We start from the raw sequence: 13,933 nt of genomic DNA, 5'->3' as shown, positions 1-13,933 counted from the left end.
AAAAAATTTCTCTGGGGGGTAGCCATTAGGGCAACACAAACCAAAACCAATGAGATACCACTTCATACCCATTAAGATGGCTGAAATAAAACACAGGTAACAGGTATTGGTGAGGAAGTGGAGAAATTGGGACCCTCATACACTGCTGGTGGGAATGTAAACTAGTGAAGTTTTTCTTTTGGAAACAGTCTGGCAGCTCCTCAAAAAGTTAAACATAGAGTTACTATATGACCCAGCAATTCCACTCCTAGGTATTTAACAAAGAGAAATGAGAACATGTTCACATGAAAACTTGTACATGAATGTTCACAGAGCATTATTCATAGTAGCCAAAAAATGGAAATAACCTAAATGTCCATCAACTGATGAATGATAAACAAAATGTGATATTCATATAGTGGAATATTATTATTCAGCCATAAGAAGGAATAAAATACTGATACGTGCTACAACATGGATGAACCTTGAAAACACTGTGCTAAGTGAAATAAGCCAGACACAAAGGGACAAATAATGTATAATTCCACTTACATGAGATCCTAGAGTCGAATTCATAAAAGAGACAGAAAGTAGAGTAGAGTGGTGGTTGCCAGGGGCTGGGGGAGGAGGGAACAGAGAGTCAGTGTTTAATGGGTACTGAGTTTTAGTTTGAGGAGATGAAAAAGTTCTGGAGATGGACGGTGGTGACGGCTGCACAGCAATGTGACTAAACATAATGCCAATCAATTGTGCACTTAACAATGGCTAAAATGGTAAATTTTATGTTATGTATATTTTAGCACAATAAAAAGACAAAAAATTAAAAAATAATTTCATGGGGAGGGGAGGCAATTGAGAAAAAATATCTAAAAAGGCTGCTTAGGGGATCAATAATGAAAAAAAGGTTGAGGACCACTGCGCCAGCAGAATGAGGCAGAAGTGACAGTGTGCCGGTTCTAAGCCCAGGCCTTAGGAGGCCTGCCTTATGTGTTTCTGCTCGCCCTCTCGTGCCCCTGCCACAGCTGCGAGAAGAGCACGCATGGGACAGCTTACTGTGTAAGGGAGGTGACAGATGTGTGAGCCAGACCCGCACCCAGACTTGCAGCCTTAAGCACAGCCCAGCCAGCCTAGATCAGCCAACCCCCAGCCTACTAGCAGCACATGAGTGAGCCCAAGGAGACCGGCGGAGCCGAACCCCAGCGGCCTGCCCCTCTGTGAGAGTAAACAATGGCTGCTTTACGCCGCGGTGGTTTGTTACATAGCATTATTGTAGCAACACTTCTGCCTTTCTTCAGAGATTCTGAGAGCTGTTCTTATCCATGATTCCTCTTCCTGTACAAGGACAGTTTGCCATTTTACTTATCCTTGTCCCTCACCTAGAAATAGCTTGAGATCTTGGAATCATTTAGCCAAAGCTCTGTCTATGGTTCTATGCTGAATATCTGCTGTGTGATCTTTGGCAAGTCTTCATACTACAGTCTTAAAGAATATGCTGTCACAAAACTGACATGAAAATGCAGGACTGTGCATCACACGAGTATGTGAGGATGTTTACTGGCTCTGCACCCCCTGCCCATGACATAGCAATGCAGCTTATGTGAACTCCAAAGCTGCCACTGGGTGCTGGGCTACCTCACATCAGCTGTTTACTCCTAGATTCATAAGCATTCTTACAACAACAAGGGCTACGACCTACAGCCTTATTTCCATGGTTAAACAAACCCATGTTGAAGACTGGCATCAGCAGCAGTGCGTATCTGTGCTACAGCTTGTAAATGACTGACTTTAATGTACAATGACTACCACTTCACGTGGAGTGGAGGTAAGACCATGACTCAGATTACACTGATAACATTAATTACCTCAGACTTGCATACAAGTTCTACTGTGGCAAGAGGTCACACTACATCAGTATAATTCAGGCTTCCTCTGAGTTCAGGAGGAGGGTGGGCAGGAGGGAGACTTTTGTTTCGGAATGCTTTTAGGGAGTGCTGCTTACATCCGTGGACAGCAGATGTAGGACTTCAATTCTCTAAAAGAAAGCTCAGACTGAAATACGTGCTCAAGAAGGATTTAAAAGAAATTTATGGAGGGACTTCCCTAGCGGTCCAGTGGTTAAGACTCCAGGCTTCCACTGCAGGGGGCATGGGTTCGATCCCTGGTTGGGGAACTAAGATCTGCATGCTCTGTGGTGTGGCCAAAAAAAAAAATTTATGGATTATATATTCACATCTGGTTAACACAGGAAAAAAACGTTGAATTATACCTAACTTTTGAGATTGGCATCATATAGCATAGTAATTATCTCCTACACGCCATTCTGGAATACTGGGGTGGGTGAGCCAATTCACCACGGCAATTCCTACGTCTTGATATATTGGCTCATTTTCCAAAATGAAGGACCAAATTATACTAAGATTTTGATAGAGCAGTCTTGCAATAACAAATCTTGCACACACACAACAGATATACACACACGACACATATATACAACACGTAATGTGACAAAAGATAATGCTTAAGAGAAGGAAAGTAAAACGTATGGAACATTCTGGGGAGATCCTCTGTCCCTCCCATCCTCAACTGCAATGACTTTGACCTTCTCCCCTCCCCCACTTTCTGGGCCACAACCTTCATTAACTCATTTCCTGTCCCAAAGATTAGAGAATAGATGAGGCTCAAGGAAGGGAGGAGGAAGAAGTGGGAAGGAAAACGGGTGGGGGAATAAGAGGATAAAAGTCACGGGAGTTAGGGTGTCTCCTGTGTCCTCCTGGGCCCTGCCCTGCATTCCCTCCCTCCCTTTTCTGAGGCCCAAGTCCTCACCTTCGAAAAGAGGCTGAAGCATCCCAGGCGGCTCACGATGCAATAAACTTCAGGGAGACGCCTTCCTTTGCCACCAGGCTTTTTGGAGTGAAACACAAGGAAATCATGAGTGTTACCAATCTCAGGGGAGGAAAGACCCCAAATGTTTTTAACATGGTGCCTATTGTTTCCATACACCATAGCTTTTGAAAATCAGTGAGGTAAGCAGTTACCAATACCCCGTCTTATAGGTGAAAGCACTTCTGGTTACGTAGACATATTTTTTAATTCTCCCAAAGGGACCAAATCAAGAGTGCTGTGCACATAGCAGGTGCTCAATATGGCCTATAGAACCATAAAATAAGGAATCTTAACTTGTTTACCCATATCACTGTAATTCCTCTCAAGGAAATTATTTATTCTTTATCATTATTATAATAATTCCAAATGAGAAATCATTTCTGAAAATCCTTTTTGGAAACTGACTTTTAATTTTCAAAACAAAAAAGGAAAACAATCTCAACACTTAAACTCTAAAGTAATTATATCAACAAAATTTATTATCCCACTTAACTTTTTCAACTATTATCCATACTTTTTTTTTTAAATTTATTTATTTATTTTTGGCTGTGTTGGGTTTTCGTTTCTGTGAGGGCTTTCTCTAGTTGTGGCAAGTGGGGGCCACTCTTCATCGCGGTGCGCGGGCCTCTCACTTTCGTGGCCTCTCTTGTTGCGGAGCACAGGCTCCAGACGCGCAGGCTCAGTAGTTGTGGCTCACGGGCTTAGTTGCTCCGCGGCATGTGGGATCTTCCCAGACCAGGGCTCGAACCCGTGTCCCCTGCATTGGCAGGCAGATTCTCAACCACTGCGCCACCAGGGAAGCCCCTTATCCATACTTTTTATTCACTAATTACTAAACAGCCACTATGTGCCATGCATTATTCTTGACTATATTAGCCTATTTATAAAAAGACTAAAATATACTCTCGGTGGAAAATGATTTGCCACTACAGAAGACTGTCCCCAAAATCGGCCTCAAAAAGACCCGTTCTTAAACGTTTTGGCATAATCATTTCATTGAAATAAGTTTCTGACTTTTAAAGGTTAATGTTCTGAAGGAGACACTTAAATTATTTGCGTCATAAACAATAAAGCCATCCTTCTTCTGCCCTAACAACTATTATGAATGTTCTCTGTAAGCTCTCAAAGTCTGTTTAGCACACTTTATTAGAAAGGACATTTGGCGTGAGGAGAGAAAGGTCATTTATTTGGCAGGGAAAACAATGGAGAAAGTATTTTCTTTCCAAAGGAGACAGACAGTGTTCCCATCTACCAGTAAGACTCACGTGGACCCCCAAATATTCCTCCCTGTTTTTAACTGCCCCGGTGAACTTGCTACACCTCCTGCCCCTTCTCGTGTGGCACGTGGTGAATGAGACCTCAGGAAGCCAGTGCCGGCTCCGCACAGAGCTCTTGCTGCCTGAGAGCAGGACGTACTGACCAGCAGTCTTCGGCAGTAACCGAACCTCCTGCTCCCATCTTCTCCAGTTAAGACAAACGAGAATGTTTCACTGTGGTTGGGAAAACGAAAGTGCGTTACAAAGCAAAACCAAACCAAAGTCACGTCGCGTTGAGCAACCAGGGGACATTCTGGAGGAGGCTGTCTGGCTTGTCCATCTCTGGGCTGGGGCTCTGGTCACCTACAGCTTTGGAGTCTGTGTCAGGGACAGGGAGATCTAAAGTGTCGCTGCGTCCTGAGAGGAAGCGAGGAATTTTCTTTTCACCCTGAGCCCTCATATAATCCTATCACCTGGGCCATCCCATTGCATGCACACAGCAGTCATTATCTGAGCCCGGGAGTGAGGTGGCATCTGCTGATCTAGGGATGTGCCTCAGCGAGGGGGCAGTGGAAGAGTAGGACACTTCTGTGCCCCGCTCGGAACTGCCCCTTGCACGGCTCTCCTAGGCACCGTCTGTGCAGGCCAGCCCGAGGCCTGGACCATCCCCAAAGATTGCTGGGCCAACTTCAAGGAACTTAGTACCCCTCAAACACTTAGGATTTGGAGCCTCCTGAGTTTGGTCAGCTACTGAAACATCTGATAAAAAAATATTGGTCTCCAACAACATGGGTTAAAGCAGAAATGTAAACTTATCACAATCCGAGTAACAGCTGGATGGGCTACTGAAGAAATGTTTCCAGAGCACTGGACAAGTATTAGTGACGGGCAATGTTTTCCTAGGCTATGAATTACCTTATTGCCCATCACGTCAGCTTGTGAAACACATTCCCAGGTGGAGCGGGAGGTCTGGGAATCTGCATACTTAGCAAGGTGATTCTTGCCTTCAGGCAAGTTTTAAAAACACCTGTGGAGGAAATTGCTACACTCGGGCCCACCAGGATCACTTAACAGTAGGACCGACTTATGGGGTCTACCATCTATGACCCCCTCTAGTTCTTGCTTTAGTCTCTGCAGGAGGGGAATGGGATGCCAGCTCATACCTGGTAAACTGCTGGACAGGAGTCCAGTCCTTGGCGTCAGGGAAACAGAATTGGGGGATAGCCTTCAGCTGGTCCTCAGCTTCTCTCATGAACTTGAAAGACCTTTCCAACTGCAGGGAGAAGGGCGAGAGAAGATGGGAGAATAAACCGCAGCACTGGAGAGTGAGGCAGATGCTTGGCAAGAGCACATCTCCCACCTTCCTGAAGTCATGACTGCCACCTTAATCTCCACCTTGAGGAGGGTTTGCAGCTCAGTCTGCTTGGGGCTTTTTGTCCCCAGGGCAGTTCCAACTATAATCTTATGGGGGAAGTGAGGAGAAAAAAAAGTGTGCTTTAGAGAAATGTTCTCTATGCAGAACATTCTGGAATGTAAGTATTTTAATCAATAAGGAAATGCTGTCATAGCAATCCCTTCCAAATCGGAGACTCATGAATCTGCAAGGCAGAGCCTCAAATCCAGTCTTCTGACCTCTGGGCCCAGGCAAATGCGCCCCTCCTTGATCTAGGCAAAGATGTTTTACAACACTTTTTAGTGACTACGTCCAGCTAAATTATATTATATGGTGAAATTTAACTCATTTCAGGAAGTCTTTGAATGTCAGAACTAAAGGAAAACTAGACATCATCCGGCCTGATCTTCTTATTTTAGAGATAAGAAAATAAGTCCCGGGAAGTTAAGTGATTTGTCCATGATCACACAGCTAGTATGGAATCTAGTAAAGAATCAAAATGATCTTAATCTCTAGTCTGTCTGTCTTTCTTTCTCTCTCTGATTTATCTGACATATCACAGACTGGATGAATATCATCTCATTTCAAAACGGAATGAATCAATAAAGTCTGATTTAGAGATGATATTTAAAGCCATGAGTCTGCTTGTTCTGTGTCTGAACAGGTAATCTGTGCTAAAAAAAAGCACCCCATTCTCGGGAATCTGTTGGACAGCAATGCACATGTAATTAACCATACTGTACTGCACACCTGGAGATGTTGGGACGGTGAATTTTATGTTATGTGTGTTTTTTTGTCTCAGTTGAAAAACAAAGGCACTCTAGGTATAAGTTTGGGATACAAAAAGGAATAGTTTATAATTAGCACAGTTAGCTTATAAATTGGTACTTCTAACGTGTTGGGAAGAATTGTTGGCTTTTGTTGTGTTGTTGATGATAGGTTTACACTTGTTAAATTTCCTTTATAAACAGTTAAAGAAAAATAAATTATGCTAAAATTATCTTCAGTCATTTGAAATATCAGATATTTGAAGTGAGTGGAGTATGAATTTCTAAAGTTATGAAATTGTAATGTCTAACCTAAATTCTTACTATAATATTTTCCATAATTTCTTATTTTGTTTCTCATAGTTTGCCATCGGCCTCCACCTTAAACCAGGCTGGCAGAGAGTTTCTGACATCTGCAGGCCAACAGAACCTTTGACTCCTTCACAGAGGATCTACAAGCCTTCCCAAGGCCATGAAACGTCAGAGAAAAGAGGTCTCTGAAGGGAGCATCCAAAGGAATAGAGCACCGGGCTGATGGCTTTCAATTTGAAAACTCACTTCTAGTATGATTCCCCTTAGGCTAGATCAAATTTAACTAAAGCTGCTACCACTATTAATGGTTGAGACAACTATCAATGAGTGAAACACAGTCACCATATGTAGACTGAAAGCCAGTCATTAATTGTCCTTTAGTTTTTCTTCTTCAGAATAAATAGTCACTCTTTCTTTTCTGTATAATTGTTCTCTCTTCCATCCATGACTCATAGGATTCCAAATGGTCCTGGAACAGTCTTTGAGTTGATAATTCACTAGCTCAGACTGTTGCCAAAGCAATAATTTTTGATTACCCTTGGACAGTCTTGCAGAGAAGCAAATACCAGCTGGGTGTAGTTGTTGGAAGGGGTCATTAATCATCACAGAGTGAAGGACCCCAAACTATAAATAATACAAAAGGAAGGAACAATGACATTTCTCCACAGTGGAAACAGCATTAGAGAACTGAAGCGTAGGCCTTGTAGGGAAATGAGTTCTAGAGCTTTTCAATGTGGCCCAGTCACCATTTGGATGCACCCACCCTCAGACCACATGCACGATACCCATAAATACGTGTATATACACATGTGCTTACACACACTGTCATCAATGTATGAGTTATCAACCCGTATGTGCACATACACGCTCTTACATGCACAGGAGCACATTTATAGGAAGTGGCACATAGAGATCTCTCTTACAAATACAACCAGTCACAGATGGCTGGAAAACAGCCTGACCTCCATGAGTTGTCATAAAGATAACTGCAAGATATCAAGCATTTTAATGGAATACGGCAGGCATGATCTCTAGTGTGCAAATGTGGAGAGTGTAAACCTTGATTAAAGTGGCTATAGGGGTGGAGGATAAAACTCATGAAAAAGTGTTAAAAATGAGGAGGCAGAAGGAGAAAAGGGGCCTTCTGACAGAGGGAGCAAGTGAAGAAAAGGAGATATAAAGTAGCCTGGTATGCAAAAATACATATAAAGAATGATCAGCGTAACATTAAAAATATATATCTAAAGAAATACTGGCAGCAAGATACATTTCCAACAGAAAGAGAGTGGTTAAATAGATTAGGGTAGGGGCTTCCCTGGTGGCACAGTGGTTAAGAATCCGCCTGCCAATGCAGGGAACACGGGTTCGAGCCCTGGTCTGGGAAGATCCCACATGCCGCGGAGCAACTAAGCCCGTGCGCCACAACTACTGAGACTGAGCTCTAGAGCCCGTGAGCCACAACTACTGAGCCCGCGCGCCTAGAGCCCGTGCTCCGCAACAAGAGAAGCCACTGCAATGAGAAGCCCGCGCACCGCAACAAAGAGTAGCCCCCGCTCGCCGCAACTAGAGAAAGCCCGCACGCAGCAACGAAGACCCAATGCAACCAAAAATAAATAAATAAATAAATTTATTAAAAAAAAAATAGATTAGGGTATACCCACATAATGCAGCATTATGTAATTTCAAAAATGATGTTTTAGAATTTGTATTAAATATGTTTATAAACAATGACAGGTTTATAAAACATGGAACGGAAATTACACAATGTGTGATCTCAGTTTTGTAAGAAAATTATACTATGAGAAAAGACTGAAAGAAAACACAATAAAATGCTAACAGTGATGATCTCTGTGGGATTAGAGATGACTTTTTTCTTTATACATTTCTGGATTAGTCCCCCTTTCAACAGTGACTATGCAACTTTCCACTCAAAAAAAGTTTTAATGTGATGTCTAGGAGTCTGGAGATTCCATGTTGGAAACTCAAGCATTCAATAGTTAGGTTGATTCATTAATTCATTCACAAATTAACGCTTTTATTCCTGGAACACTGGTTAAGTATTGCTATATGTATAACATTGTGCTGCGCCCCAAAGGAAGTAAATAAAGTAATAGGACAGTCCTTCATGCGTTGGTGCAAGTGTGGTTCTCAACTAAATATGGGCACACCCATAGCACTGGGGTTTTCAGAGGATCATCCTTGGAGCTCAGATAGAGGAAGTGGAATAAGTTCCGGTGTGGAGGGCTGGTGCCTGTGGTTTATTTCAGTTATACACATTTCCATCCTAAACTCCAAGCAGAGCACTTGACTGCTGTGCTGGAACCCAGTGTGCAGGACAGAAGGAAGGCTGGCCCGAGAAAGGAGGAGAGGGACGGCTGGAACCTAGGTCTTGGTAGATGCTGGGATTATGCTTGGGTGGTGGCAGCAAAGGGAGGCCCTGATGGGACTAGGACATGAGCGCCCTCCCCTGGTCCTGTCTCTGAGCACCTGCACTGTATGAATTGTACAGAGACTGTCACATTGTACCTCGTGAGTCCTCGTGGGCTTATCTCATGCCCTCCTATCAGAGTGTAAGCTCCCTGAGGACAGGAAACGCATTTTGCTCATCTTTGTAATGCCCTGGGGCCAAGCAGAAAACAGCTGGAATGTAAAAGGGTCTCAGTATATTCTGGCTGAACTGAATTAGAATGTGGTGGAAGCTCTTTATTACTGATGTCAAAGGCTAAGAATAATTTATATATTCTAGGCCATGTCATTTTCGGCTTTATTGAGCGCTGTTTCATTTTAGGAGCCATAATTTAATATATGGTAAAGCCACATCCACATAGCCATGACCCATGTGAGAACAGAACAGGATTCTCGTGCATACGCACATACGGAGGCACACAGGGCACGTAGGGGTGTGTAGCATGGACACAAACATGACACTCCTTAGGGAGAGTTGTGCGGTTGATGGAAAGAAGCTTCTAGGACAGGTTGGGAAGAGACGTGGCTGGATAAGGAGACGGGGAGGATGAAGAGGATAGTACCGTCAGCACAGTGACCACAGGAAGGGGGTAAGCATTTCTGTCCCTGCTTTGAGTCTTGACTCTCACACCTCCTCGGACCTCCCAAATTCTCCAGCAGCAGTTTTTTTCATTTGATATACCTTAATTAGGACCCATTTTTGAAATTCTAGACACTGAATGTTCCTTGGGCTCCTGTACCTCCCTGAAACCGTGAGTCCCAGTAAGATTTTGTCAAGAATGCTGCAGTCCCTGGCAGGCCACAGAGGCCTGGCCCACCCTGTACCTTCAGAGGGAACTGCTGGGTGAGTTCGGGCACATAGGCAGCCCCGGCCTGCTTCTTGTGCAAAGACACGACCACAAAGTACTCGAAGAGCTGCCTCTCCTGGTACTCGATGAGCTCCCGATCCAGTGATGGGTATCTTGGAGCCTGCTTCAGGCGTGACTTCACATTGACCAGGCGCTGGCTGTGGGCTGGAGACGGAGGAGACAGAGAGAGAGAGAGAGAGAGGGAGAGAGAGGGAGGGAGGGAGGGAGGGAGAGAACGCCTGAAAATGACTCACTCCCAATATGGAATTGCAAAGAGCTGCAACACGTTGTGTAATTCCTAGCTCAAAGAACTTTTTCTAATCCTAAAAGAGTGTGCCTGCATTTAACAAATTAGTACAAAGCTCTTTATTTGGGATTCTTGCCAGAGTTCTAGTTGGAGCAGCACCCGCCGGGCCACCAGGCTAATCGGGGTGCAGGAACCTGGAATGTGGGATCTGCTGTCTGGACTTGGGGCAGCGGCTTGAGTGACCCTTGGGTTCCTCTGTCAGATGGGGTGGGGACTCCTCCCTTCACTCACTTCCTTCATCTTTCAGTTTCGGGGGATGTGACAAAATCCAGACCCTAGAGCTTTTGGAGCTGGGAGCTTTGAAAACATTCCGTGTGGCTCAACTGGCAGCGACCTGACTAACTCAGGAACCCCATCTGCCTTCTCTCCTGCCACCATTCTGTGCAATGGAAGTGACTGGCTTCACTCCAGAGGTGGGAGCAGGCGGGCGCCGGAGGCACATGAGGCAGGGCCACTGAGAAGACGGGTCCCCATCACCTCACTGAGCAGCGCTGGACTATGGCTTTCTGTGGCTTCCCCCTAGGGTCTGAAAAGTTGTGGAAAACTCACTAAAGCCTAGACCGAGATCACCAAATTTAGAACCACAGGGACCAATAATTTCAGCGACTTCATTTGACAGATGAGGAACTAGAGGCCCTGGATCTCAAGTGATTTCCTCCAGATCACAGAGCCATTTTAACACGAGTAGGGCAAGAGCCCCAGGTCTCTGGAGTCCCAGGCCAGCACACTGTACCTTACACAGGTGTGAAAAACACCTATGACATAACGGAAAGGCGCAGGAACGGGGTGTCACTGCAGTGGTAGCCTCCCTGGATCTCTAGAACGGAGCTGTAGGCTCAGGGACCGAACAGGCCCACTCTGGCCAGGCTCAGCCTTTCATGCCTTGCCCAACAAGCTCGTGCAAGGCCACTGTGTCCCGTCGCTCACGCTGAACAGGAAGGGCCACCTTCGCAGCTTCCCAGCCACCTGCACGCGCCCTGCACGGCAACTGCTCTTCTCACCTTTCAGCTTCTCCTCGGTGTCACTGTCAGACTCACTGTTCTCATCTGTCACTAGACAAGAAAACACAACAACAAAAGGAAGAAAGTTGCAAGTGTGGGTTTTTCCAATGCAGGAAACTTATTATATGTGGTAGCACAAATCCAAGACTTCTAGTTCAGAGGGGCTGTTTTCTTTTCGTCTATTTAAATGTAATGAACAAACTATGTCTTTGTCCAACTATATGTGTTTCCAAATTAATTTGGCTTTAGTTCAGATGGTACCTATATAAGTACAGCAAAAGATACTGGCCCCTTTAATGTATATGAAGCAAAGAAGGCTGCTCCCATGGCGAGGTCAGAGCATGCAGCCCTAGGCTGACCCGGTGGATACACAGGGAGACAGGATGGTGGGGGACATCTCCAAAGCCCCCAGCTTGTTCTCCTCCTTGCTGAGTCAACCCCAAACAACAGGAAGCCACTTCTAGGAAGATTCTGTTTTCAGATTCTTGGGGGAGAAGGGATGGTGGCGGGGCCCTACCTTTTCCTGAGTTGCTCTCCGTGGACTGGGACAGCCTCTTCACCCGTTTCTTTCCTCTCCGGGCCTCATAAATGGCATTGATTCGCAACACCAGCTGCCAGACACGGGGAGACGAAGAGCTGGTGTGAGCACCCTCTTCCCCGTGGCAGCTGGGATTCCTTCGCTGCCCATATTCTCTTTCAGGAGGGCGGCGGGCCAGGGAAAGGGGGTGGGGGAAGACACTTCCCACTGGCCCGCCGGCGTCTTTCAATCATTCCTCTGGGCCAGATAGAAGCATGACTGTCAAGAACACTAAAGGACGCTGCCAGCCTCACTGATGTATGGGCGGGTGTCGTCTGAGTATGCTAACGCAGCCAGCTGAGACAGAGGGAGACGATTTCACTGGCTAAATGGTGTGATGGATGTTTCCCCTCCGATAGTGCAATGTCACTGTGGTTCGGGAAGGAGCTTTTGCCCCCAGAGCAAAACAAGGAAAGAAAGAGACAGAAAAAAAAAAATGTTCCCAGGCAGGGCCCCTTTCATGGGAACCATGCCAAAGAGTGTCTGAGCAGCAGGAAGGGAGCAGGGATTGCGGTGGCTCTTGAGTCCGAGCTCAGGACGGCGCGGAGGAGTGCTGTGCACCGGGCACACTGTCCTTCCTGCAGAGGACACACTGGCCGCAGACTTGCTGAGGCCTTTCATGACCTCTCTGGCGCTCAGAAGCCGAGCTGCTCAGCAGACACCTTAGTAAGCAGCACATCCTCCAGACTGACTATAGCAGAACCATCTGGTGATTGAGGCCCTGGGTCACTTCCCCTCAGGCTTTACGGCACCACCTGCAACTTTCAAGGGAAGAAGCTTCCTGGACTTCCCTGGTGGCACATTGGTTAAGAATCCGCCTGCCAACACAGGGGACACGGGTTCGATCCCTGGTCCGGGAAGATCCCACATGCCGTGGAGCAACTAAGCCCGTGCGCCACAACTACTGAGCCTGTGCTCTACAGCCCACGAGCCACAACTACTGAAGCCCATGCACCTAGAGCCCGTGCTCCGCAACAAGAGAAGCCACCGCAATGAGAAACCCGCGCACCGCAACCAAGAGTAGCCCCTGCTCAACGCAACTAGAGAAAGCCCGCGCACAGCAACGAAGACCCAACGCAGCCAAAAATAAATTAAAAAAAAAAAAGAGTAGAAGCTTCCTGGGTTCCACCTGGTTGGGAGAAAGGGAAGTCTACCCATGCATAATCGACACAAACCAACTAGTGACTTTAAAGGGGAGCTGTCTGTAAGTTGCTGCCTTGAAAAGTTTAAAATTCTTTCATACATTGGGAAGAAAAGGAGGAGATGTGCTATGGTAAACTGGGTGATGGGTACCCGTCAGGGACAGTTGCCAATACCCACCTCTGCCCTCTACTCCTAGGACCCCCTCCTTAAAGTAGTTCACCAGCTCCTCTCTACAAGCACTGGCCCACTAGAGAGGAGGGGGCTTATTCTCAAGGTCTCCTTGTGGCCGGCCTGGGTTCTGTCCCCCCAGCTCTGCAGACTCTTACTGACACTGCCCTGCCGTAGCCTCGGACATCTGCGCCCTCTGGCTCCTGACGGGCAGCCCAGCCCTGGCCTTGCCAGCTCTCTGTGTGAACTCCTCTTCTCTAACCATGAACCTGACCCGAATGAGGCCTCTGCCTTCACCCCCAAATCCCTGCCATGTGGCAGCTCTTTATATTTGCTCTCACGAACCAGCCGTCTCCTTGAGAGCTCACACCCCTGAATTGGCCTTCTTTTCTTTTCCCGCATGTTCTAACTAGTGGGATGTAACACTAACCCCATTTCCCATGGAAGAAGACACCGTATCAACAGTATTATTCACGACGACCAAGAAGTGAAAACAACCCAAATGTCAACTGATGGATGAATGGATAAACACAATATAGTATGTACATACGATGGAATATTATTCAGCCTTAAAAAGGAAGGAGATTCTGACACATGCTCCAACGTGAATGAACCTTGAGGATTTCATGCTAAGTGAAATAAGTCACAAAAGGACAAATATTGTATGACACCACTTATACAAGGTACCTAGAGTAGTCGAATTCGTAGAGACAGAAAGTAGCATGGTGGTTGCCAGGGGCTGGGGGGAGGGGGGAATGGGGAGGAGGTGTTTAATAGGTGCAGCGTTTCAGTTTGGGGAGATGAAAAAGTTCTGGAGATGGATGATGGTGACG

General features: G+C 46.0%; 1 protein-coding gene across 6 annotated transcripts in view; it reads right to left on the bottom strand.

The window, feature by feature from the left end:
- Positions 1 to 13,933, bottom strand: part of DENND2A (DENN domain containing 2A) — a 100,827-nt gene that overhangs the window by 26,906 nt on the left and 59,988 nt on the right. For all 6 annotated transcript variants that reach the window (XM_036863728.1, XM_036863731.1, XM_036863733.1 and 3 more), the window contains 6 exons: positions 11,730 to 11,823; positions 11,213 to 11,263; positions 9,882 to 10,069; positions 5,282 to 5,391; positions 4,283 to 4,352; positions 2,803 to 2,880 (listed from right to left, as the gene is read on the bottom strand). In XM_036863728.1, the coding sequence (XP_036719623.1) occupies positions 2,803 to 2,880; positions 4,283 to 4,352; positions 5,282 to 5,391; positions 9,882 to 10,069; positions 11,213 to 11,263; positions 11,730 to 11,823 (591 nt within the window). The remainder of the gene's footprint in view (positions 1 to 2,802; positions 2,881 to 4,282; positions 4,353 to 5,281; positions 5,392 to 9,881; positions 10,070 to 11,212; positions 11,264 to 11,729; positions 11,824 to 13,933) is intronic.

This window comes from Balaenoptera musculus, chromosome 9 (assembly GCF_009873245.2).
Source record: "Balaenoptera musculus isolate JJ_BM4_2016_0621 chromosome 9, mBalMus1.pri.v3, whole genome shotgun sequence".
In the NCBI taxonomy this organism is placed as follows: domain Eukaryota; kingdom Metazoa; phylum Chordata; class Mammalia; order Artiodactyla; family Balaenopteridae; genus Balaenoptera; species Balaenoptera musculus.
Note: the sequence above shows the minus strand (reverse complement) of the source record. Positions and strands in the feature narration are given on the sequence as shown.